Source organism: Tetrapisispora phaffii, chromosome 12 (assembly GCF_000236905.1).
Source record: "Tetrapisispora phaffii CBS 4417 chromosome 12, complete genome".
Taxonomy (NCBI): Eukaryota; Fungi; Ascomycota; class Saccharomycetes; order Saccharomycetales; family Saccharomycetaceae; genus Tetrapisispora; species Tetrapisispora phaffii.
Window position 1 is genome coordinate 458,983 of NC_016531.1, and position 24,156 is coordinate 483,138.

The 24,156-nt window shown below is 33.6% G+C and overlaps 9 protein-coding genes across 9 annotated transcripts; 3 read left to right on the top strand and 6 right to left on the bottom strand.

The window, feature by feature from the left end:
* Nucleotides 1-517: 517 nt before the first annotated feature.
* On the top strand, nt 518-4,720 carry YTA7 (chromatin segregase YTA7; the record flags this gene model as incomplete). The annotated part of the gene is made up of 1 exon (XM_003687958.1): nt 518-4,720. The coding sequence occupies one exon, from the start codon at nt 518-520 to the stop codon at nt 4,718-4,720; it is 4,203 nt and encodes a 1,400-aa protein (XP_003688006.1).
* A 253-nt stretch (nt 4,721-4,973) lies between these two features.
* On the top strand, nt 4,974-6,122 carry JNM1 (Jnm1p; the record flags this gene model as incomplete). The annotated part of the gene is made up of 1 exon (XM_003687959.1): nt 4,974-6,122. The coding sequence occupies one exon, from the start codon at nt 4,974-4,976 to the stop codon at nt 6,120-6,122; it is 1,149 nt and encodes a 382-aa protein (XP_003688007.1).
* Nucleotides 6,123-6,238: 116 nt separating this feature from the next.
* EFG1 (Efg1p) lies at nt 6,239-6,952 on the bottom strand (the record flags this gene model as incomplete). The annotated part of the gene is made up of 1 exon (XM_003687960.1): nt 6,239-6,952. One exon carries the CDS (start codon nt 6,950-6,952, stop codon nt 6,239-6,241), a length of 714 nt encoding a protein of 237 aa, XP_003688008.1.
* A 506-nt stretch (nt 6,953-7,458) lies between these two features.
* TAF1 (histone acetyltransferase) lies at nt 7,459-10,584 on the bottom strand (the record flags this gene model as incomplete). The annotated part of the gene is made up of 1 exon (XM_003687961.1): nt 7,459-10,584. The coding sequence occupies one exon, from the start codon at nt 10,582-10,584 to the stop codon at nt 7,459-7,461; it is 3,126 nt and encodes a 1,041-aa protein (XP_003688009.1).
* A 502-nt stretch (nt 10,585-11,086) lies between these two features.
* Nucleotides 11,087-12,916, bottom strand: RNH70 (Rnh70p; the record flags this gene model as incomplete). Its single annotated transcript, XM_003687962.1, has 1 exon — nt 11,087-12,916. One exon carries the CDS (start codon nt 12,914-12,916, stop codon nt 11,087-11,089), a length of 1,830 nt encoding a protein of 609 aa, XP_003688010.1.
* A 391-nt stretch (nt 12,917-13,307) lies between these two features.
* On the bottom strand, nt 13,308-14,339 carry DYN3 (dynein light intermediate chain; the record flags this gene model as incomplete). Its single annotated transcript, XM_003687963.1, has 1 exon — nt 13,308-14,339. One exon carries the CDS (start codon nt 14,337-14,339, stop codon nt 13,308-13,310), a length of 1,032 nt encoding a protein of 343 aa, XP_003688011.1.
* A 275-nt stretch (nt 14,340-14,614) lies between these two features.
* On the bottom strand, nt 14,615-16,750 carry ATM1 (ATP-binding cassette Fe/S cluster precursor transporter ATM1; the record flags this gene model as incomplete). Its single annotated transcript, XM_003687964.1, has 1 exon — nt 14,615-16,750. The coding sequence occupies one exon, from the start codon at nt 16,748-16,750 to the stop codon at nt 14,615-14,617; it is 2,136 nt and encodes a 711-aa protein (XP_003688012.1).
* A 506-nt stretch (nt 16,751-17,256) lies between these two features.
* Nucleotides 17,257-19,734, bottom strand: YME2 (Yme2p; the record flags this gene model as incomplete). Its single annotated transcript, XM_003687965.1, has 1 exon — nt 17,257-19,734. One exon carries the CDS (start codon nt 19,732-19,734, stop codon nt 17,257-17,259), a length of 2,478 nt encoding a protein of 825 aa, XP_003688013.1.
* Nucleotides 19,735-20,377: 643 nt separating this feature from the next.
* On the top strand, nt 20,378-23,959 carry UBP15 (ubiquitin-specific protease UBP15; the record flags this gene model as incomplete). Its single annotated transcript, XM_003687966.1, has 1 exon — nt 20,378-23,959. The coding sequence occupies one exon, from the start codon at nt 20,378-20,380 to the stop codon at nt 23,957-23,959; it is 3,582 nt and encodes a 1,193-aa protein (XP_003688014.1).
* Between the last annotated feature and the right edge of the window lie 197 nt (nt 23,960-24,156).

Below are 24,156 nucleotides of genomic sequence, written 5' to 3' on the forward strand. Positions count from 1 at the left end.
ACAAATTGATAAAAGTTGGTGCGTTTCCTATGACGGTTTCTGTAAAACTACATTACAATTTTCAATTGAAATTACTTATTTGGATTTGGAGTAGGTGTTCGCTTTGGTAACATTAGGAAGGGACTTCAAGACTTGAAATTACATTACATGCACCTAAGTTCAATTGTTGAGACCAAATAAAAAAATAGGTAAAAAAAGGAACTGTTGATACTCTCATAAGGTAATATCAACAAGTACTATTATTTTTAAAAATAGTATTGGTTTTTATTGTTATCGTAAACATTTAATTATCCATAGGTAGTCTCGGGATAGATACACCGGGAAATAAGAACACCAAATAGTGCGGTTTAGAGATATCAATTTTTTTTCGTTGTAATGGTACACTCTCTGAGAAATCGTGATGTTGATGAAGGTGAAGATGGGTTTAACGACGAAGGAGGTGCTCTTCATACATCTTCTAGATCCACAAGAAAATTAAATTATGCCGAAATTGAAAATGATGATTTAGGTATATTTGATGATGACGAAGAGATACCAAATGATTATGAACTTGAGAATGAAGCTCATAATACAGACATCAATGAAGCCATTACAGATGGTAATAAAGACGGCGAACATACTCCAACTAAGAGTGGCACTCGAAGCAGAAGAACAAATGACAAAAAAAAGTTATGAAGAAGATGATGAAAGTTTTCATGAAGACGAATTTGATGAAAATGAAGATGTGGATGATGTAGGAAATAGTGATGATGATGATGAGGATTATGAATATTCCTCAAGAAGAACTAACTCTAGAAAGGGAAGAAAGACTAGGGGCAGATCTAGAAGTAATAATTATGCTAAAAGACGTGAAATCGAATCTTTTATTGTAAAAGATGAGAATGATTTTGATGACGATGAAGACGATGATACTATCAGTTATTCATCATCAAGAAGAAGGGGAAGATCCACCAGGAATTATGCTGAAAATAATTATAATAAATATCAAGAAGATGATAATGATCGTGCTGAAGCAACTAATATTAGAAGATCAAGAAGACTGCGTTCCACATCCATGCAAAACGATGAAGCTCCATTTTTGAAAAGGCGCACGAGATCTGCAATGAACGCTGCTGAAAATGAGTTTAATAACCAAACTAGTGGGACTGAAGCTCTAACTTTACAGGATGAGATAAGGGAATTAAGGGAAAGTAGTCCTATTAGAGAATTTAAAGGCGGTGTAGTTGGTATAGAAAAGGGACCAAGATCGCTGAGGGAGCGTACCAAACATGTCAATTATAAAATTCCACCACCATTAGCAGATCCCGGTCAAGACGTTTTGTCGAATGATGCTCATTCTGGTATTGGTGCGGGCTCAAATGCCATTAATACGAATGCTTTAAGATCAAGTTACACATCATCGCCAAGTCGTCGCGGCAGAGGGGCTTCTTCGAATAAATTTCCACAGAGAAGACTTTTTCCTACTGGTGGGCCTTTTGGTGGTAATGAAGTAACATCAATATTCGGAGAGAATACTGTATTCTATAATTTAGATGATGATATTAATTTAACTTCTTTACCAAAATTTACGCTAACACAAAGTATGGATAAGTATAAGGATCCAAGTACAGTTTTAAATTCAACTAGTGGTGATGTAAATGGCAATCAAGGTCAAAATAATAATAAACGTCTTATTGATTCTGATTCTTCAGAGGATGAGATCCTTCCGATGGGTGCCAAGCCTAAAACTAAAGATCCGAACACAAAAAAGAAAAAGAAGAAACCAGAAATTGCTGATTTAGATCCACTTGGTGTTGATATGAACATTAATTTTGATGATGTTGGTGGTTTAGATAATTATATTGATCAGTTGAAGGAGATGATAACTCTACCTTTACTCTACCCAGAACTGTACCAAAATTTTAATATCACTCCTCCTCGTGGTGTCTTATTTCATGGTCCTCCTGGTACAGGTAAAACGTTAATGGCTAGAGCATTAGCTGCTAGTTGCTCCTCTGATACCAGAAAAATTACTTTCTTTATGAGAAAAGGTGCTGATATACTGTCTAAATGGGTAGGTGAAGCAGAGAGACAATTGCGTTTGTTATTTGAAGAAGCCAAAAAACATCAGCCATCTATCATATTTTTTGATGAAATTGATGGTCTAGCACCTGTTAGAAGTTCAAAACAGGAACAAATTCATGCTAGTATTGTGTCTACGATGCTGGCTCTTATGGACGGTATGGACAATAGGGGCCAGGTCATCGTTATAGGTGCAACAAATAGACCAGATGCAGTGGACCCGGCCTTGAGAAGACCAGGCAGATTTGATAGAGAATTTTATTTCCCATTACCTGACATAGATGCTCGTGCAAAAATTTTAGAAATTCATACCAGAAAATGGAATCCTCCTTTACAAAAACCGGTTATACTACAGTTGGCTAATTTAACGAAAGGTTATGGTGGTGCAGACTTGCGTGCATTATGTACAGAAGCTGCGTTAATTAGTATCCAGCATAAATACCCTCAAATTTACAGAAGCAATGACAAATTAGATGTAGATCCTTCAAAGATTACGGTTTCTACTAGTGATTTCATGTTGGCTTTAGAAAAAATAGTGCCATCCTCAGCGAGATCCACTGGTAATATTGCACAACCATTGCCGGAGCCTATCAAGCCATTATTGGATATTCAACTTGGTGGTATAGAACGTACGCTAAATAAGCTAATACCAAAGAATGACAACCAATTTGATAGATCCAAATCCTTGATACAACAATTTATTGAATATGAAGATTTTGATGAAAACAATACGGAAGGACATGGTGTTGAAGATTTTGAAAAGCATTCTTTAATTAGCAGTGTAGTAAAATTACGTGTTTCAAAGCCAAGACTTTTGATTTCTGGTCCACCAGGGAACGGTCAACAGTATATTGGATCTGCTATTTTAAATGTTTTAGAAAAATATAATATCCAAAAGTTAGACCTTGCTTCATTAGTGTCAGATAGTTCAAGAACTCTTGAAGCGGCTGTTGTGCAAACTTTTGTAGAAGCTCGTAAGAGACAGCCAGCGGTTATTTATATCCCTAATTTGGATATATGGTGCAGAACAATCCCAGAAAATGTTATTATGACATTAGCAACCCTACTTGGATCTTTAGAAAATAGTGAAAAGATACTTTTATTAGGTATAGGTAGTCAGTTGGAATCCAGTTTGATTGATAGCACACCGTTGGGCCTATTAGGCTTTTCAAAGAAAATTTTTGAATTAAAACTTCCTAACCAATCCCAAAGAGTGAATTATTTTAAATCCATTGAAAAACTGTTATCCATGCAACCAACAAGTTTCAATTTACGTAAGAAAAGAACAACTCCATTACCAAAACTTCCACATGCTAGCCCAGATTCTGATCCAAATAATTTAGATGAGAATGGGGTCTTATTATCAACACAGGATATATTGAGAAGAAAACTAAGAAAATTCCAATACCAAGATATGAGGTTAAAGAATGTTTTAAAAATAAAATTATCAGGAATTATGGATCTTATTTTAAAGCGTTACAGAAGATTTAAGAAGCCTGCGGTTGATGATATGCTACTGGTTCATTTGTTTGAACCAGTTTCTAATGACCCAAACTGGGAAGCTGCATATGTTAAAGATAAAGATATGATTTTAGAAGTGGCGACAGGTAAGAAGTTTTTTAACATGGATTTAGACATTGTGGAAGAAAGATTATGGAACGGTTTTTATTCTGATCCAAGACAATTTTTGAGAGATATTGAATATATTTATCATGATGCATCAGTTTTAGGAGATAGAGAAAATACTATCAGAGCATCAGAGATGTTTGCAAATGCTCAAATGGCCATTGAAGATATATCAACAAAAGAATTTATTGATGAATGTAAAGCAACGCATCAACGTGATTTAGAAAGACAAAAACTCTTTTTAGAAGATCAACAAAAACGACTAGTGCAGCAACAAGAACAAAATGAGCAAATTTTGAAAGAGATCCAGGAGTCTGTAAAGCCGTCTGTGGAAACTGTGTTCGAAACTCCTGTTGTTGAAAATGGCATAACAGAAGTTGGTGTTGGTTCTGGTAACCAATTACAAGCTCAAATGCAAATAAATGCAGTTTTGTCACCTGTAGAAGACACTATTATAAAAGGAACTGAGATTGAAAACAATTCTATTACAAAAGATGAAAACTTTGCTCAGGAAGATAACTTAGAATTGTTGAATAAAGAAAATGAGAATAATATTGAAAATGGAAACTCAACTGCACCAGTTAATGAGAAAAAACAAGACAATGTTATCTTAGATAATTATGCTAGTGAAAATGGAGAAACTGTCGCAACTAATCAAGGCGGCAATGGTAAAGTTGAAATAAAAGCTATAATGAATGAAACTGCCTCGGTGGATATTTCAACGCCCTCAACGGCACCTGCGACAGATTCAATGCCAGAGCCTGTAACAGAACATGTGGCGGAGCTAGCATTAGTGAAGACTGAAGCATCTGTCCCAGAACCTGTAAAAAAGATGGTAGATGACCGTGTTGTAATTGTGGATAGTTCTGCTATGAATGATATTATGGATAAATTAATTAAAATATCGGATGGATTTACTGTTTCTCAATTAGAAGAACTTTATGCTGAAATTGTAGATATCGTTTGGGAAGATCGTGATAAATGGGAAAAGGCTAATACTATTTCCAAAATTAAAAAGTATCTAAATATTTAAGTTTATATTCAATGATGTAGCGTTTTCTTGTAAACATTGCTATTTCGTGATATTCTTTTATCTAATTATCTTCATAAGAGTAAGAATCGTTAAACCCGCCTTCGTCCTTTTCGTGATACATATTTCACTTTTAAATCAAATATAAATAAAATATAAAAAAAATATAAACAGTTGATAGCTGTTAATACATTTTTTAAAAACATAGTTATATCTGTAAATAATCCTGTTGAGGTTGACAGTAAAACAATTGTGGATGTCAATTAATACTCAGGAGATAGATCTATCAGCTGGGCCTGCAGAAAATATCATTGATGAATTTCTTAATATAAAGAATAAAGATGACGTTATTTTAGAATATACAGCACCAGAGCAATTCAAAACAGATATCACTACATTAGAAGAACATTCAATAACACATGTTGCTGAGGAATGTAATAACGATAATATATGTCAAGAAACTATACCAAGCATAACTGAAACGTTAACGAAATTCAACAATGACATTTTAGAAACTAGTGGTAAGAAAGGGGCGTCTGATATATATTTGGAGGAAAATAAATATAACATTGATGAAGAGTTACTGGTTATTAAGAGTTCTTTAGAAAAACTTTCAATGAAAAATGATGACAATTCTAAAGAATCTCTGATATCTGATCTAATGAAAATGCACAACAACATATCCTCTCAAAGGAAGTCCAAGATTGAAAGTATCAAGAATAAGATGTTCAAAGAAACACAAGATTCTGGTCAGGAAAATATTAGGGAAGCTTTACCTTTACCGAATATTAGATTCTCTATAAACGAAATTGAAGATTTCTTAAAACTTGAGAAAAGAATTGCAGATCTTGAAAAAAACCTTGGTCCAAAGGATAAACTTCCTGAAAGATCAATAACATCATCTGTAAACTCCTTATACACAAGATTGAAAATTATATCTGCCAGTTCTGATGAGCTCAATGAATTCCATATGAAATTACAAGAAATTAGCACAGAATATGAGGACTCACTATTAGGCAAACAATCAAGGATAAACAACACTATAAAAGGGTTTTCTAAAGAAAGAGTAATTGACTTAGAAACAAAAGTTTCGGAACTTTATAAAAGTAACAGTATATTGGAGAATTATGCAGAAGGTATTTCGAAGTTATCTTCACGTATACGACATATTAGCCAGATAGATACTAATATCAAATATAGCGTTGATTCATTGAATGAAATAAACCAAACATTGAGCGAATTACATGATAGAAGCAGTCAATGGGAAATTCTATTGCAAAAAGTAGAGGATGGACTATTGAAGCAGGAAATAGGAACAAGGAAAAATTTAGATCAGGTTGGTTCAAGGTTAACAGCATTAGAGAATAGCTTACAGGGTTTGAAAAAGGACATCACAACAAACTAGTGAAGTTAAATTAATGAATATTACAATTGTAGTAAAACAATATCTTATATATTTAAATTATATAGAGTAATAGATAATATTTATATTTTATGCATGGTAAAAAAATTGATATTGAATCATTCGAAGAAATCATCTTCTTCCTCCTCTGCTTCAGCACCATTGGAAGCCTTAGTTTTCCTTTCTGAACTTGAATATTCTTGCTCTTCTTTTTCATCTTCTTCCCTATCTGCCTCCAGTCTTATACCATTATGTTGTTTATCTAATTTCTTACCTTCAAGAATGCTCTTGAAGGAAACAGGTAAGGTATTGTCCTGGAATTGTTTTATAATTAGATCATAAATGTATTTCTTTTTAATGTCAGATTTCTCTTTTGTGGTAGTATCTTCTGTGTTATCCTCGTTCTCGTTTGATGGATATAAGGCAATGTACTTTTCTGATTTTGGGAAATTTACTACATAACAAAGATCAATTTTTGTTTTTAAGAGTTCAGCTTGCTTCTCTTTGTTATCAGAATCATCTTCGATAGCTTTAGCAGCCTTCTTATACTTTCTCATAGCTTTCTTCCTCTCAAAAAATTTAATCATATGATACTTCTTTGCATTTTGTTTAATTTTTTGTTGTAGATGAGCATTCTCAAGCTCGATTTTCAATGCCTCCAATGTTCTCTCTTTCTCAACTATAACTGTATCTGGTAAAATATCACCTTTCTTCTTCAAAAGTCTCTCAATGTCTCTTATTCTCTTTTTAATTTTGTTCACACCTGCATCTATAAATTGAGCCATCTCGAGAGACGACCCAGCATTGTTTCTTCTTCTTTGAATTCTTGCCATTTCACAAAATGAGCAGCTTTTTAAGGAGAGATCTTAGCAGTGGTAAATGTCGCTGTTCAGCTAATAGTTTGACATAAATTATGTAATTATATCAGTTTAATGTCTTCTTTTAACTAGATCTGTTTCTTCTATGCATAGTGTAAATAAAATTTTCCTTTGCGATGAGATGGAACTTCTTGAAAATTCAAAATTTAAAAACTTGTCGAAACGGTTATTTCATATAAACTTGAGAGGAAGATGGATAAGACGTAATGTAACTTATATAGCTAATTTAATAAGTGATTATAATATTACAATTCTTCATCATATCTATTTAAAAGATTTGAGAACTTTATATAAATTATCTATAAATCTATTATATTATGCACTTTGATAAGCGTTTCGAGCTCCTAATATGAAATGAATATGTATGCATATTGGGAAACAGATGTCAGTGTTGATGTATATGTAATATTATAAATAAAGGATTCAAAAACATATCTATGGACCGTAAACCAGTAGAGGTGTCATTGCTCATTGATTGCTGGGATATTTGTAGTTGAGGTTGTTGGATTTGGCTGTTGAGATGGATTCATAACTGCATCAATACCATTATACATTGGACAGGATTTATTCGTTCTGATATGTCCCAACTGGCCACAGGTTGTACATCTACGTCTTCTGTTTCTACCTTTTGCACCGCCTTCTAAACCATTTTCTTTATTTTCTATACTTTTTTGTTTCAAAGCACGACGTCTGTGTTGTGATTTTTCTAAGTTTGCTAACTCATTTTGTAACAATTTCTTTTGAAGTTCAATACCTTCAATATTATTAACATCGATTTCTTCCTTCAAGATTGAGTTCACATCAATTTTGGTTTGACTTCTTAGTTCTTTACCCTTTAAGTAACCTTTTATCACTCTTGGATCTTTAATAACAATAGTTTTCCTTTGGATTATGCCATTTTCATCCCTTTCTTTCCTGATAATTCTTAAGACTTTTTTATCCTCCCTCACGTTACGGACATGTTTATTGGTTGCATTTACTTCATCTGGGTCAGTCATTTCTTCAAAAGGATTTGATATACTTAGACTTTTTGCTGCTATATACCATTTCTTCCTGATTTCTTCAGTATATATTTTTTGCTGTTGTGCAACATTGTAAGTATGTCCACTAGCTAAAGAAGATGATGAAGCCGTATTTGTATCATTTTTTGTTCTATTCTTTAAAAATCCACCTTTCATTGATGTCTTTAAGAATGAAAAACCTTCATTACAACCAGTAGGATCACCAATACCGTTAATTTGTACCATAGCTCTCATTTGTGTAGCATTGACAAAATTCTTGCTTATATTCCAACTTAATAAGTTTTCTTCTAGTTTTACTAATTTTTCATCTAGGTTGAACAATTCGTTATCTTCTTTGAACGCAATATCTTGATTTAAAGATTCAACTTCAGCAACTTGTTCAGGAGTAATTAGTTTTCTAGCATTTATATTATCCAGCATGGGTTCTCCTTCTTTCAATTTCCAGAGACCTTTTTCAGGACCCTCTCTTTGATATTTCATAAATTCTTTGACTTTCTGTCTATTTTGCCCATAATCTTGATCAGGAAAGTGCCGAGCGATAGGATCTAATGATATTGCCCTTTTTGGAGTTTTATTTAAAATACGGTAAACAATCATTTTCATTCTTGTCATTCTCATAGACGTCACTTTTCTTGAATTTGGACCAGGTATTTCATCCACAGGGAAGGTTTGACCAACTGTGAATAGATGATTAATACCTCTTAAGAAAAACCTATTACCGGCACCACATCCAGAACTTTTAATTAGAAGAAAATCTGTTCCGGATACCTCATGTTTAAATACTGGTGCTCTTATCATGTTATTATATAGTGTTGGCACAATATGACCAGGTTCAACAAAACCAAAATTCCAAAATGGGGATTTGTCTTGAACACCCAAAACGTGTGTTTCACCAACTTGTAATTTTGGGCGTGTTGTGTCTTGCTCATCAGTTTTTCTGTAGTAATTGATTAATTTGCTTGTCATACCAAACTTAGATAATGCAAGGGGCCTTTCTTCGGAATATTCCATTAAATATATTGGAGCAGAATCACCTATTGTTAAATCTTGTGATAATGCAAATGAATCTTTAATATCTTTACCTTTGTCTCTTTTTCTCTTTCTGTTTTTCAATTTACTGAAAACAATATTTGTACCTGGACGAATTTTAGAACCAAAGTTTGGCCTGTGAAAGTGTCTTAGTTCATCTCTAGGAATAGATACTTTGTAATATGGAGTTTGTAATTTGATTGCTGGTAAAGAATGTTCTATATTCAGATTCGAAATAGTGGCACGTACTCTTGTTTGATGCTTTTTCTTCAAGATAGAGTATTGTTCATCGTTTGAAATATTGAACTTTTCCAAGAGAGCTTTATCAGATAGAGGTAATGGTATTTCTTGCTTTTGATTATCATTTTTAGTATCTCCTACTAATAACAATTTTTCATCATTCATATCTAATTGAGCGACCTTTGCCATAGGCAATACTGCATTCACTAAATCTTCTTCATTCCATTCCCAACCATCAAGTTTTCTGTATACTGCATTTTCTGAAGAATTTTCTTTTGCATTAGGTAGTTCGTTACCGTTAATAAATTTCTCTTGGTCCCACTCATCTGTAGCAATTAATAATTCTTCAGAAAGTGTGTAATGATTCTTGTCTGTTTTATCTGTTTTCTTTTCAGATACAAGGAGTTGTTGCATAGTTGCTTTTATTATACCTTTTTCTCTTCCTTTATTTATATTATTGTTGTTAGACAACGGATTGTTAGTAATATTTGTATGCAAACTATCAGAAAAGTTTTTAAATGTTCTTCTTTGATCAGGTTGAACCTGAATTTTTAAATTTAAAGGTATCAATGGTCTTATTTCTCTATCTTTTAACAAAGTTTCTCTCTGCCAGTTGTATTTTCCTAGTTTTCTATAAATAAGTTTGTTCCATTTTAATATTTTTCCTTTTTCATAATCAGGGAAATAATTCTTAAGTAGCTGTTTTTCTTCTTTGACTGAGATTCCAGCCGCTTGTTGCTTTGTTTGTTCTTCAATTTCCGGTCTATATTCATCTTCGAATACAGGCGTGTACTGCTGTTGATGATCCATATATACTGCATTTCTGTTGTCTTCCATAAACAGGGCATTATTTCCACCTTGATATTCATCGACTGAAATATTTCTTTCCATAATTGAATTATTGTCCTGTGGTAGAACATTGTAATATTCTTCATTACCTGGACCATCAAAATATGCTTCGCCTATATCCAATGCATTATCATTCGTTGAAAATTCCATAGTTCCCTCTTTTCCTAGCGGTAATCCTTTCATTGAAACTTGATTATGCATTATAACTTCATTATTATTAGAAAACGATTCCTCTGTGAGTTCTTCCTCTGCTAATTCATCCTCATCTTCGAAATCAACAGCATCAGGAAGATGCTGAGTTGCACCTTCTTTTTTGTCGGAATCAATATAAGTTCCGATATCTAAAGAACCAAAGTCACCCTCAAAGATTGCTGCATATGCTGCATCTTCATTACTTAAATCTGTTTCACTTTTCTGCTTTTTTGTATTATTGTTTCCTTTAGACATTTTGACAGACCAATCTATTATTCCTTTAGCGTATTGTAAAAAACCAGTCCGACAGACTAGACAAAAAGAGACAACAATTACAACACACTAAGACGAATATCTTAAATTGACGTTCCTCGTTTGTACGTACCTGGTCTCTTCAAAGGAAGGAACCACTTCAAACAATGAATCAAATATAATCCACTTTGACGTTACATAATGGAATGCATATATATATTCATATTCATGCTACTTCGGAATTTAATTTTAAGCTTGAAAAACTCTATGGCCGGGTTATTTGGATGGTTATCCAAAAAGGCAATGAGTAACTCGATTAACGATTGAGGCTCTTAAGCAACGAAATGTAATATTCAACTGAAGTATATTGGTTGCTACACATTACAACAAGCTTATCGTTATGTATATATTGTAGTAACGTTACAAAATCCATTCGCTTTCTAACTTGCCTTAGGGAATTAGTTGGGGAAAAAAATATCTTATCCTTACTATATAATTTTAGAACTTATGTAGAGTGTTGTTTATATACCATTGATGCTACACCATCTCTTGCTTTAAAGACCGCACGTTGTATTTCTTCATCTTTTTTTTGTCTTTCGATTTGTTTGTCTTCTTTGTTTAGGGAATTTAGTTCCTTCATTAAACTACTCCATTCTCTAGTATCACCGCTACCAGATAAAAGGAATATAGCGGTACCCCCAGGAGCGTTGTCGTATACTTTTTGTACACCATCCTGAACAAGTTTTAAAGATTGTTCTGCAGTTAGAACTGCAACATTTTTCCCTATTGAAGGTTGGGCAAAGTTACGAGAGAATTCTAAGTTTCTTAATCTACCTACGAACAGTTGATAGTCATTAATAGTTTCTTGTATTTTATTTAAGATCTCTGTATCATCATTGCATCCCACTGTCTGTGCTAAATTATTCACAAGTTGAAATCCTTTATTAGATGTTGAGTCATTTAGACATAAAGATCGTATACCAATTTTTGATAATCTTAAAAATAAATTCTCAGTGTTCACTGCAATACCAAATATTAATCCGTTAACAATTTTTAGCTTGACTAATTCTAAACAAGCGATGGCATCTTCTATCGAATCGTGTCCATTATCATTATCATTTTGTATATCCCTACCAATGAATTCAGATGTTAAAAACTTCAGCGACGGTCTAAATGGAGGACCGGCTTTATGATCAAAACAAACTGCTGTATCTACAACCTTTGTGTGCCTTAATTTTAACACGTTGAAATCACTTTGTAATGAATGACCAATCAATATATCACGTTTACTGATTAATTTAAGAATATCATGTTGCACATCTTTTAGAGTTGTAGAAATGCCTTCCAATTTTTCTTCTGTAATGCCACTGTATTTAGTCAAATAATCAATGATTGGGACATCTGGTTTGACTAACTTATCATAAACAACCTTTCCATCAAAATTCACAATACTGATTCGTGTTAGGACCAATCCATTCTCTGACATACACATCTCGCAATCCAATGCATATATATGGGATTCTTCTTCTTCTCTATCAACAGTATTGACCCATTCTTCAGTAGGGTCATTTTCTTTGTAAAGACTTATTAAATCCTCCTTTAATTGATCATCTATTCCTTCTGTTTCCAAGTGGATTGGGTAGTCGCATCTTAATAGATCGTTGACATCTAATACAAGGTCATTGATTGTAATTTGTTTCTTATCTAGTTCTTTCTTCTTATCTTCTTTTTCCTTTTTCGTCAGTCCTACATTTACAAATGAATTGTAAGCAGAAAACAATGAAGTTCTTGACCCCGGGGCACTCACTGGGAAGTTTAAAACGTTTTCACTATCATTCTCAGATATGTCTTTAATAATATTCAACTTTGATTGTTTAAGAATGTGGTTACTCTCGTGAAAGGAACTGTCTTTTGGTAGGTTGTAATCTGCCGGTTCTAAACCTGGAACAAAAAGGACCACGACTTTCTGTATAGAAGACCTATTTTCAATGTCAATCCATTTTGGAGCATTGTTTGTAGAGTTCATCAGGAATAACGTCAAGTCCCTTAAATCTTTAATTGAGATTCGTTTTTCTAATGCTTTCTCAGAAATCTTAAACGTCACATTTTTATTCTGCTTCTTCTTCTTCTTCTTCACTGTCTCTCCTAGTGTCTCTGCCGATTCTTTAATTGAACCTTCCTGGGTTTTAGATGCGCTGGATCTTCTTCTTTTCTTCAGCAGTTGACTTTCTGACTCTAAAGCTACTGCACCTCCAGAAATAACACTTTCTGCGAGACAAGTCTCTGTGACAACCTCGGTTTCGTCCATTGACGTTAAATTAACGGATGCAGTCATGCTTTTCCTATCCCACAAGTAAATGAACTAGCAAACTGCCTTGTGAAAACACTGATTTGAAGAAGAAAATTTCCACCAAAACTGATACAGCTAACAAACAAATCCTATCCAACCTTCTCATTTGATCCACAACTCTCAATTTATACCCACTAACATAGCAAATAACCCACCAGTAGATCATCAAAGTGACGTCCCTGACAAGTGACAATATCTTCACTAAAACTGTTCCATTTTTGATCTCATCGCCAATTTTCTGAAAGCACAAAAAAATTTTTATCTGTCACGTGAAGTGCATCGCAAGCTCGTGCTTAAGCAGCACCAGTGAGGGTTTACGATAAATACGCCTTGGATCTGTGGATTCGTTTTGACCGTTGAAGTGTCTAATTGGACTTCAGTGTCGTGTTCTCTTGGTCTCCGTGTATAATTTCTCCAGTTCCTGTTGGACGTCAATTTTATATTTATCGAGAATTGACATTGCGTTTTGTTCCAGATTCTCGTAGTTTCCCTGCGAGACAAGCTCATTAAGGTCGGTATCTAGAGCGTCAGATCTTCGGTTCTGTGACTCTGGTTTGACTTTTGCTGCTGGGAGAGACATCTCGTACTTCTCTTGGTCATTTTTGATTGTTTCCCAGGAGAATTGGCTATCTACAGTAGCAATCAAGTTCTGTGTGTCGGTTCCTGTTGGGATGGCAATGTTGGGGAAGTACGCCAACTCAGGCTCTACTCTATCGAATTCTCTAGTCACTTGTGCCATAAAGTTAGTCTTGTATGTGTCGGTGTTAGTTTCACTCTCACAATTGACATTGTACAAAGAACATCCGTTCTCTAATGCAAATGACCTTAGCACTTGCTGTTGTAGATCGATGTGGTAGTTCCTCCATGAAGATATGTTGCGCTGTAATTTGAATATATACGACGAGTTAACACACCATATACTTAGATTGTCCCCCTCTACTTTATAGCCATGGCTCTTAAGATGTGCTAATGAATCTTGTAAATTTCTTAACCAGTTTCTTTGATCTTGCATTTCCCAATCCAATAGGAAACAAAACTCAAGACTGCCGTACCCACTATCTTTTGAACCTGCACCAGTATTGTTCAAAAACACATCAAGATATTGCAAACTACTCTTCTTCAAAGGAACAGCGACAGCATACAATTGTAGATCAACTGAGGTTTTTTCACTTTTATTAGCATCGTATTTTGACTCCACTGAACCTCGAGAATATCCAATAAGCTCCATGCTCTCTAGAGTTAGTTCAAAATTGCTAGGCAAACAGCAGGAATTAAATAATCGTAGAGTCTCTAAACTCGGCGTGCATATCACAACTCGGCGATGACTCTCTAGGTTAACTGGAAACTCGCAACTAGAAATGAACTCATCCCAAATCTTTGACAGATTCTCTCCACTCTCTAGACTCATTGTCTCACTTCATCAGTCCCTTGAACTGAAGATCTTAAAAACTGCTGCAATCACAGAATGAGTGAACCTTAGTTGACATCACTTTTAAGTTACGCGGGAAAGTATATTTGAGCGCACTGCTTGAATCGGTGATCCAGAATGCACATGCATCTGAATGAAGTTTATGATACAACATCGTTTCATATATCAGTATATGGTATATATGTCATATATGTGCTATATAAAGTGATACTGCAACTGTGATGGTATGGTAAGGGTATAGTGATTTTACTGATTTACCGTAGTTTCCCTACAGGTTTCACTTTTAAGGAATCATTAATCATATCCAAATTTTCTTGAATATTCCATAAATCCTTGTATAAAGAATTTGGTTTAGATAGCAATCCTAGATGCGTACCTTCTTCAAAGATAGAGCCTTCTTTCAATACAATTATTTTATCTGAATCAGCGACTGTTCTTAGACGATGTGCAATGTAAACACTAGTTCTTGAACCTTTATCAAAATTGTTCTTTATGGTCTTCAATAGTTCCTGTTCCGTATGAGTATCCAAGGCACTGGTTGCTTCATCAAAAAACATAATCGGAGCATTTTTAAGTAAGACACGAGCTATAGCCAATCTTTGTTTCTCACCTCCACTAATCATTAAGCCTCGCTCGCCTACAATCGTTTCATATTTCTTTGGTAGTTTTTCTATTAAGGTTCCTAATTGGGCCTTTTCGACTGCATTTAATATCTGTTCATCGGTAGCTGTAACATCTCCAAATTTAACATTTTCCCAAATTGTATCGTTAAACAATGGTGTGTCTTGCGGAACTACACCGATTGCTCGTCTTAAAGAGTCCAAGTCATAATCCCTGACATCAATGCCATTCACGAGCACTCGGCCTTCTTCAGGATCGTAAAATCTAAAAACTAATTTCAATATTGTTGATTTTCCACTACCTGATGGACCTACAACAGCAGTCTTAACACCTGCCGGAATTATGAATGATGCATTTCTTAGAATTTTTCTATTTGGGTCATAACCAAAAGTTACATTTTTGAATTCAATATTAAATGGACCGTCCTTTAATGATAATATTGCAGGATTTTTGTTATTTAGGATCTTTACTTCATTTTTCCTCAATTTAAAAAGAGATTCCATATCAATTAGCGATTGCTTTAAGTCTCTGTATACACTACCTAAAAAATTTAGTGGGACAGATAACTGAAAAACTAATTGATTAATCAAAACTAGATCACCCACGGATAGATTTCCACCAAGTATACCTGTACAACCCATGTACATCATTGCTGTTAAAGCTGAAGTAAATATTAAGTTCTGCCCAGAGTTCAAGAATGCTAATGATTGTGCAACTTTTACCTGAGCTTCCGTGTAGCTTTTCAATGAAGTGTTGTACTTTGAAGCAAGGTATTGTTCATTATTAAAGTACTTGACTGCTTCAAAATTGATCAACGAATCTAACGCAATACTTGCACCTTTGTTGTCGGCCTTATTAGCTTGTCTTCTAAATTTTGTTCTCCAAGCCGTAGTTCGTAATGTAAAAATACCATATAGTAACATTGTAGTAAATGTAATCCCAGCAAAAGATGCGCCGAATTGATAGGTTAAGATACCACAGACAACTGATATTTCAAATGTTATTGGAATTATGTGGAATATCATTGCAGTTAAAACATAGGAAATACCTTTGGTACCTCTATCCATCGCCCTTGTTAGACCACCGGTTTGTCTACTTAGATGCCAACCAAGATCTAATTTCATTAAATGATCGAATGTTTGTAGAGATATCGTTTTGATTGTGTTTTGAGCTACTTTTGCAAAAATCGCATTCCTTAATTCTCCAAATAAAACTGCACCAAACCTGGCAGCACCATATGAAATTATTGTCAAAGCTATTGCAGCTGGTAAAGCGACTGTGCTATCAGACCAATCTACATTCATTGAATCCACTGTGTCTTTAAAGAAAAATGGAACTTGAACATTAAGTAATTTAGCTCCAATAAGCAGCGATACAGCTATTATTACTCTCAATTTGACATTCTTTTCACCTTTTGGCCATAAGTATTTAAATAATTCTTTCATAATTTTTAATTCTGAAATCGTAGGAGTTTTATTGTTTTCTGGTTTATCTGCAGCTGGTGGAACCGCTGTGGTAGATAGTTTAACTTTTCCTGCATCACCATCAATTAAGCTGGAAGGAATGGATGTTATTTTTTCATTTGCTGTTTTCGAGGAATCAACTTCCTTATTGATGTTCTGAAGAATTCTTGAACCAGTAAAAAAAAGCGAACCCTGGCATGGCCATTGTACAATTAAAGTAGGTCTATTTAAACATCTTGAAGGGTTAAATTTATATATGTTGTGTCTCAAAACCAATCTCCCCCCTCGAATACTATTACAGAGCATTTTGTTTATTTTTAGTTAACTGTTAATCCAATCAGATATAATCTATATTGAATCAGCAGTCTATAAATATTAGTAAAAAATAGTAGTTTTCCAGTTCAAAAACTAAATTGAAAACATTAATTTGGACATACATGAACACTGATTGAATTGAACTATACGTGATTAATTAAATTGTCTTAAAATAACTATTTATAAGATAAAAAAAGGCATTCAAATATATTCCATCTTAATAATTTTCAGCATCGCTATAAATTTCAGATGTTGCTTCATTAGAAGGAAATAGCATTACTAAGATAGTATTTACGACAGATAAGTGTATTCAATGAATGTAAATGTACATATATCTATAGATATATCTGTTGTAATCTGTTACTTGTTCATATTTGTGCAATGCATGTACGTGAATGGAGAAAATTGTTTATAGTATTACCAGTTTAAAGAATATATTATAAAAAAGTGATTAGTTTATTTTACAAGAAATGAGACGTGTGAAATTAATAGATTGTTCATGGCTTTTTTTCTGATGCCATTTTGGCTATCTTAGATTCACAATCGACGATTACGGCATTACTAGTGTCGATTTTGCCTGATAGGTATTCCAATCTCTTTCTAAATAATTTGTAGTCTCCGGATTTTCCCAGTGGACGGAGTTCTTCTTCCCATTTCTTAATTCTTCCTGATTCAAAAGCTACGACTTTTAATAAATAACGAGTTTTTAAAATTGTTGACAATTCTGGATCATTCACTAAATAAGAAAAGGCTGCTCTGAATAAAGGTTTGGCAGGATGTATATCTTTCAAAACTCCTCTGTCTCTTGACACTGTTACTAGTCCGCTATTTTCTAATTCGATGATGCCCATTTCTGGAGCAGCTTTGAATAATGGTTTGAAAACAATATCTTCGTATTTTACCACTTCTGTTTTGCTCAATAGCTCGATCAACTCCCAAGCTTGGGCACTCTTTAATGGTTCTATTTTATCACTTAAAAATATCTGTGTTATCTGTTCAGATGCTTGTTCAATCATTTTTTCCAAAGCTTCATTTGGTAATTCACCTGATTTAACTCTTCTTACAAATGCTTGAAGATCCAACATTCTACCACCTAACGGATCTAAAACGTTGTCAATATCCGTTTCATTTGTTCTGATAAGTGTTTGGACTTCGTTATTCTTATCTGACTTGGCTATTGTATTGTCAACTGCTGATAATTGCGAGATAACATATTTTTTAGAATTCTCCTTTGAAGCGTCAGATAGAACTAAGGTTTTAAAGACTTGATTTGGTAGTGATTCGGATAATTGTTGGTTTGATCCAACGTTTTCAGTTAAGAAAATAACATGTGCAATATTTGATTGAACAAGTAATGCTGCCCAATCAGAAAGTTCCTTATAAATAAATCCATTGATTTCGGACTTACCTTCATATCTGTCAATAACTATTACAGGCTTAGCCTCTGGATGTTGTTGTAAGTAATCCTCTTCCTTGATATTCTTGTCTTCTCCTCCGTCTCTAATGACAGGGTTGTATCCTTTCAAGGCTATTCTCCTCACTGCGGTTAGAGCAGTGGTTAACATAGTTCTGAAAGTTGCTTCTTTAGATTCTGATAACCCACTTTTTTGACCAGTTAAGCCTTGAACCATTAAATCAATAACACTAGTAACAGAATTAATCCACGGGAAAATTGGGAAATAGCCTAACTGCTGAGATGCATTCCTTAAAAATTGCGCATCAGTTCTTGATTTTAACAATTTGTCACAATCTAAATACAATACATTTTGTCTTCCTTGTAAAGTGTGCTGCATTATTAATTCATTCTTACCGGATCCTCTAGGGCCTCTGACAACGACGAAAGTGTTATTATTCTCTTCTAACCACAATTTTAGATCATCAACTTTTCCAATTCTCTCTTCCCATAAATGTTTTTCAGCGAAAGCATGTTCATTATTGTTCCAATAATTTTTAAATTGAATAACAGTTGAATTTGTAAAATTAACTACTTTCTTTAACCAATAATTATCCCACGAAAGTGAGTACATGTGTGTGATTCTTTGTTCAATTGAAAATTCTCTAATTGGATCGAAAATTAAAACGGCTGCGATAGATAATAAAGCAAAGATTATTGGGACTGCTAATCTTGTATGATTAACAAAAAAGTTAGTGATCGATAGATTTCTAGTTTGTTGTGTATATTGGATATGCAATACAGTATTATTAATTTCAATGCCAGATACACAATTTTTAGCACAGATGGCACCTTTTAGATCTTTATATTTCACGGTTGCAATCTTGGATGTTGCAGAAGTTGGTTCAATATCGATAATAGTACCATAACGCCTGAACAACGAATATATTTCTTCTTCTGTCAATGGAGGTCCTTGGAATACTACTTTTATTTCTTTTGCAGGAAGCCTTCTCAAGTCTTCGATCCATGGGAAACCTTTTACTGGAAAAGCAGAGGCGGATGTGAAGAAAGAAAAGATTGATTTAGAGGACTCTTCTAAAGTATTCTGTTGTACCAACGCATTGACTTCCGCCTTTGTGTAGTTTTTAGGAACTAAAAATGTGGCAAACACACCACCATCTCTTTTAATCGGAATCGTTGAAATCAATTTCAAACCATGAATAGGGTTTGATTCGGGAGAGGCAAAATGGATGATCTTATTTCTCACTGCCTCTCTAGATTGATTGCTCAGCAATAGATTATACCATTGTGTCGGATTCCACAAAGACGTAGCCCTCGGATAAACATTGTCAAAATATATAAGGGTTTCTTCTTCAGTCTTATGGATGACACCGGTATCTGTAGCGGTATTTGATTCACCAGCCTGTAGATCCTTCGCCTGGATCTCGCTAGAGATGAACCTCTTCCCCAAGGCAGCATTGTACCTAATTCGTGAATAATTGCATGGAATGAGGCGTGATAGATGCACCGATCTTGTCATGCTCTTCATAAGAATAGCTGGAGCAGTCCTGAGACTTAACATTTCAAAAATTGCGATTTCAAAACAAAAGTAAGCAACAATATCTCCTGGTTCGTGGCAAGATCAACAAAACACTTCACAGTTATCTTCTTGACGTTCTAGTTAACCCCTTCCTGGTTCATCAAACCACTGTCGTAACTGTCTTTATAACAAACTGTATCCGAGTTTAAATAATCGTTGATTCTTCGTTGAATGACTTCAATTTCGTTATTGTAGGGACCTTCGTTTAGCGTGATCCACAAGCCTTTTTTTAAAAACCCTTTATATTGATTGGAACTAATAAAGTAAATTATATAAAGAATAGTACACTATAAAATAAGCAACATTATTTTTTATTTCGATGGATGATTTAATCCAGTTTGAATTAGAAAGATTAGTTAACCATATCTAATTAACTAAGAGATTGGTTTATAGGTCTATTAATTTAATTTATTGAAAGAAAAAAGTTGAGGAGAAAAAAACACCTAGCAAGGAGCCGCTAATATTAGATTTCTTTTCCGACGCCATGAACGAAGAGACTGCTACTTTGATTGATTCAGATAAAGATGGAAATGTTGCCAAAACTTTTGGATATGATGAGAAGGTAGAATGTGATGTTGATTCCGGTGTTGAGACTACTGAAAAGGAGAGCACGGAGACTGAAAACATGTCCGTTGAGGAGTCTTCGCATCCTGGCAGTATTTTGGAAACTCCTGCTTTTACTAAATCAATTAATGATGTTCTAGTGAATTTGGATACGGGTGGTGAAGATGCAATCAAAATGGACACTGAGGGAGTGTTCACATGGCATATTGATAATTGGAACGTCTTAAAAAATGATAAAGTTGTTTCTCCTCAAGTGACAATCGGTGATTTTGATTGGGATGTCTTGTTATTCCCTCAAGGCAATAGAAATAAAAGTTTAGCATTATATCTGGAGCCAAACCCTAAAATGGTGAAGGATACAGAAGAGGATAAGATGGTACCTGAAGATCCAGCATGGTACTGTTGTGCACAGTTTGCTGTGGTCTTGTCGAGACCTGGTTCTGATAACGAAATTTATGTAATCAATAGATCTCATCATAGGTTCGATAATTTTGATACAGATTGGGGTTTTGCTAATTTGATTGATTTATACAGTTTGAAAAATCAAATTAAAGGGAAATTATCTGGTTTTGTTACAGAAGATGGTCAATTAAATATCACTGTTTATGTTCGTATCCTCGAAGATAAAAATGGTGTATTGTGGCACAATTTTGTTAACTATGACTCAAAAAAAGTTACAGGTTATGTTGGTTTTAGGAACCAAGGAGCAACTTGTTATTTGAATTCCCTTTTGCAATCATATTTTTTCACAAAATATTTCAGAAAGTTGGTGTATGAAATTCCAACTGACGAAGAAAAACCTAATGATAGTGTTCCATTAGCTTTACAAAGGGCTTTCTATCAACTCCAGGTCTCTAATTTGCCGCTGGATACCTTGGAACTGACCAGATCATTTGGTTGGGATTCTGCAGACGCGTTTACTCAACATGACGTTCAAGAATTAAATCGTATATTGATGGATAGATTAGAGACAAGAATGAAAGGTACAAAAGTTGAAGGTAAGTTAAGTGAATTATTCGTTGGTAAAATGAAAAGTTATATAAAGTGTAAAAATGTTGACTATGAATCTTCAAGAGTTGAAGAATTTTGGGATATTCAATTAAACGTTAAAGACTTAAAGAATCTACAGCAATCTTTTGAAAATTATATTGAAGTTGAATTAATGGACGGTGAAAATCAATATGCAGCTCCAGATTTTGGCTTGCAAGATGCATACAAAGGTGTTGTATTTGAATCATTCCCAAAGGTGTTGCACTTACAATTGAAAAGATTTGAATACGATTTTAATTTTGACCAACTGATAAAAATTAACGACAGATATGAATTTCCAGATAGCATTGATTTATCTCCTTATTTGGATAAAGATGTGTTGAAAAATGAAAATGAGACTGAGTCGCACATTTATAAGTTACATGGTGTGCTGGTTCATACTGGTGACATTTCTACTGGTCACTATTATACAATGATTAAACCAGATTTAGGAGATCAGTGGTATAGATTCGATGATGAAAGAGTTTGGAAGGTTGATAGGAAGCAGGTCTTTGACGAAAATTTTGGTTTAGACAAGTTACCAGATTCAGAACTACGCGGTATGACAAAGGAGGAATATCAGAGTTATTTGATTACAAGACATACAAGTGCATATATGTTGGTTTACGTAAAAGATGAGGTAGAGGAAGAAATTCTACAGCCAGTCACAGAAACTGATGTCCCTCAACATGTTGTCAAGAGCATTAAAGAAGAAACTGAACAATATGAATTGAGAGAAAAGGAATTGAGAGAAGCACATCTGTATGTTAAATTCAATATCCATACCATAAAGAATTTCTTGAGTTATCAAGGATTTGATATATCACCAAATCCTGATTCTGAATTGTTTGATGAAGAACTTTATGGAAAAAAGGCCATGCCTTTGAGTTTGAAAGTTTCCAGAAAGTTATATTTAAAAGATCTTTATAAACAGATTAATGAATTAGCTGGTATTCCTCATGGGAAAAATGTAAGATATTGGAAAATGGATTACCGTAAGGGTGGAACTTTACGTTTAGTAACACCAATGAATTCTGACTTAGATTCTGTAACATTAGAAGAAGCTACAGGATATAAAGAAGATGAATTGTTTCCATTGATGGATATTTTCATTGAAGAGCCATATTTGGACTTACAATACTTGTCTTCGTTAAAAGAAAAAAATATTCTAGAGTCAGTTGAGTTAACAGAAGAATTAATTGACAATCTAAGACAAAACATTTTTAAATTAGTTCCTAGTGATTATCTCCCAATAATTCATGATATAAAAACGCATTCATTAATATTCATTAAAAAGTTTTCATTGGCTAATCAAACGCTGGTTGGATATGGCCATCAAGTTGTTGCAAAGAATGATGAAATAAATTTTATTGCAAATACCTTATCAAAGATATCTGGTATACCTACTGACATTATACAATTTTTCGAAGAAATAAGTCCAAATTGTGTACAAATGACAAAACTATCCGACAAAATATTTGAAGCTGAATTGATTAGTGGTGATATTTTGTCTTTTCAAGACACTTCAGTGGCGGATATAAATTGTTTCCCATTATATGAAAATATAACACAATTTTATAATTTCCTTCGTTATAGGGTTAAACTAGTTTTTTCAAAAGCAAAAAATTCAGTAGACGATTATGTTGTTAATACAGCCAATTCGAAGACTTTTGAAGTTTGGGTCCCTGTAAATATTAGTTATGATGAACTAGCAAATATTGTTTCACAAAATATTAACGAAAAAGCAGAATACCTAAAATTGTTTGCTATTTATCCTAACGAAAAGTATAATCTTAGATCAAACTGTATTTTGAAAGATTATTTGTTGAGAGATTATAATTGCTCTTTGACACCAACATTTGAATACGAGGTGCTGTCGATGCCATTGAAAGATTTAGAAAGTCTAAGATCTATTAGATTATATTGGTTAACTGATACTTATATACATTTTCAGTTATACGACTTCAAAATACCAAATCATTTCTCAGTTAAGGAATTCAAGGATAAGATCCAAAATAAAGTTGGTTTTTCTGATTCTGATAAGAATAATATATTGTTCTGGACAAATTCTAATTTTAAATTTGCAAACGTTATATTTGATAATAATTCATTTGATGATGTTGGTAAGGGTGTTTTATTATTTGCTAGAATTCTACCAGAGGAGCTAAAATTACTTCATCATCTGGATAACTTAGAAAATACGGATGAGACTGAGTCATATTCTTCAACCAATGAAAGCAACTCGACTACTCAAGATCACAAAAAACCTAATGATCACTTAGTTGTAGTGATGCAATGTTTCAAGGGTATCGAGAATAGACATGGCATTTCATTTTTATTTGATTTAAGACCAAACGAAAATTTGTCAGATGCAAAATCTAGATTACATAAGAAATTCGGATTGGGAGAAAGAGAATTCAATAAAATTAAGTTTAACCTTCTTGTTCGTACTTATACTGGTAAGGTTTTGAAGTCTCTCCAAGATTTAACTGAAGAAGAAGAACAAAAGATTATATTGTATAACATCATGGGTCATTTGGATATAATTTATATGGACCATCCTGATAGATTGAAATCACAATCTTCACAAGATAGACCAATGACGATTAAATAATAATATTTATATAAGAATGTTTTGTTAGTTACTAGATATTATAATATTGCTTATTTCGGAAATATTTAAATACTATTATTAAATTGATAAATATTTAATGATATAAATTTTAAAAAAGGTTTAGGATATATATAATTTATTTGTTCTTGTCATAATTGATTTACTGTTATCATAATTCAAGTCTCTGGTGGTCATAA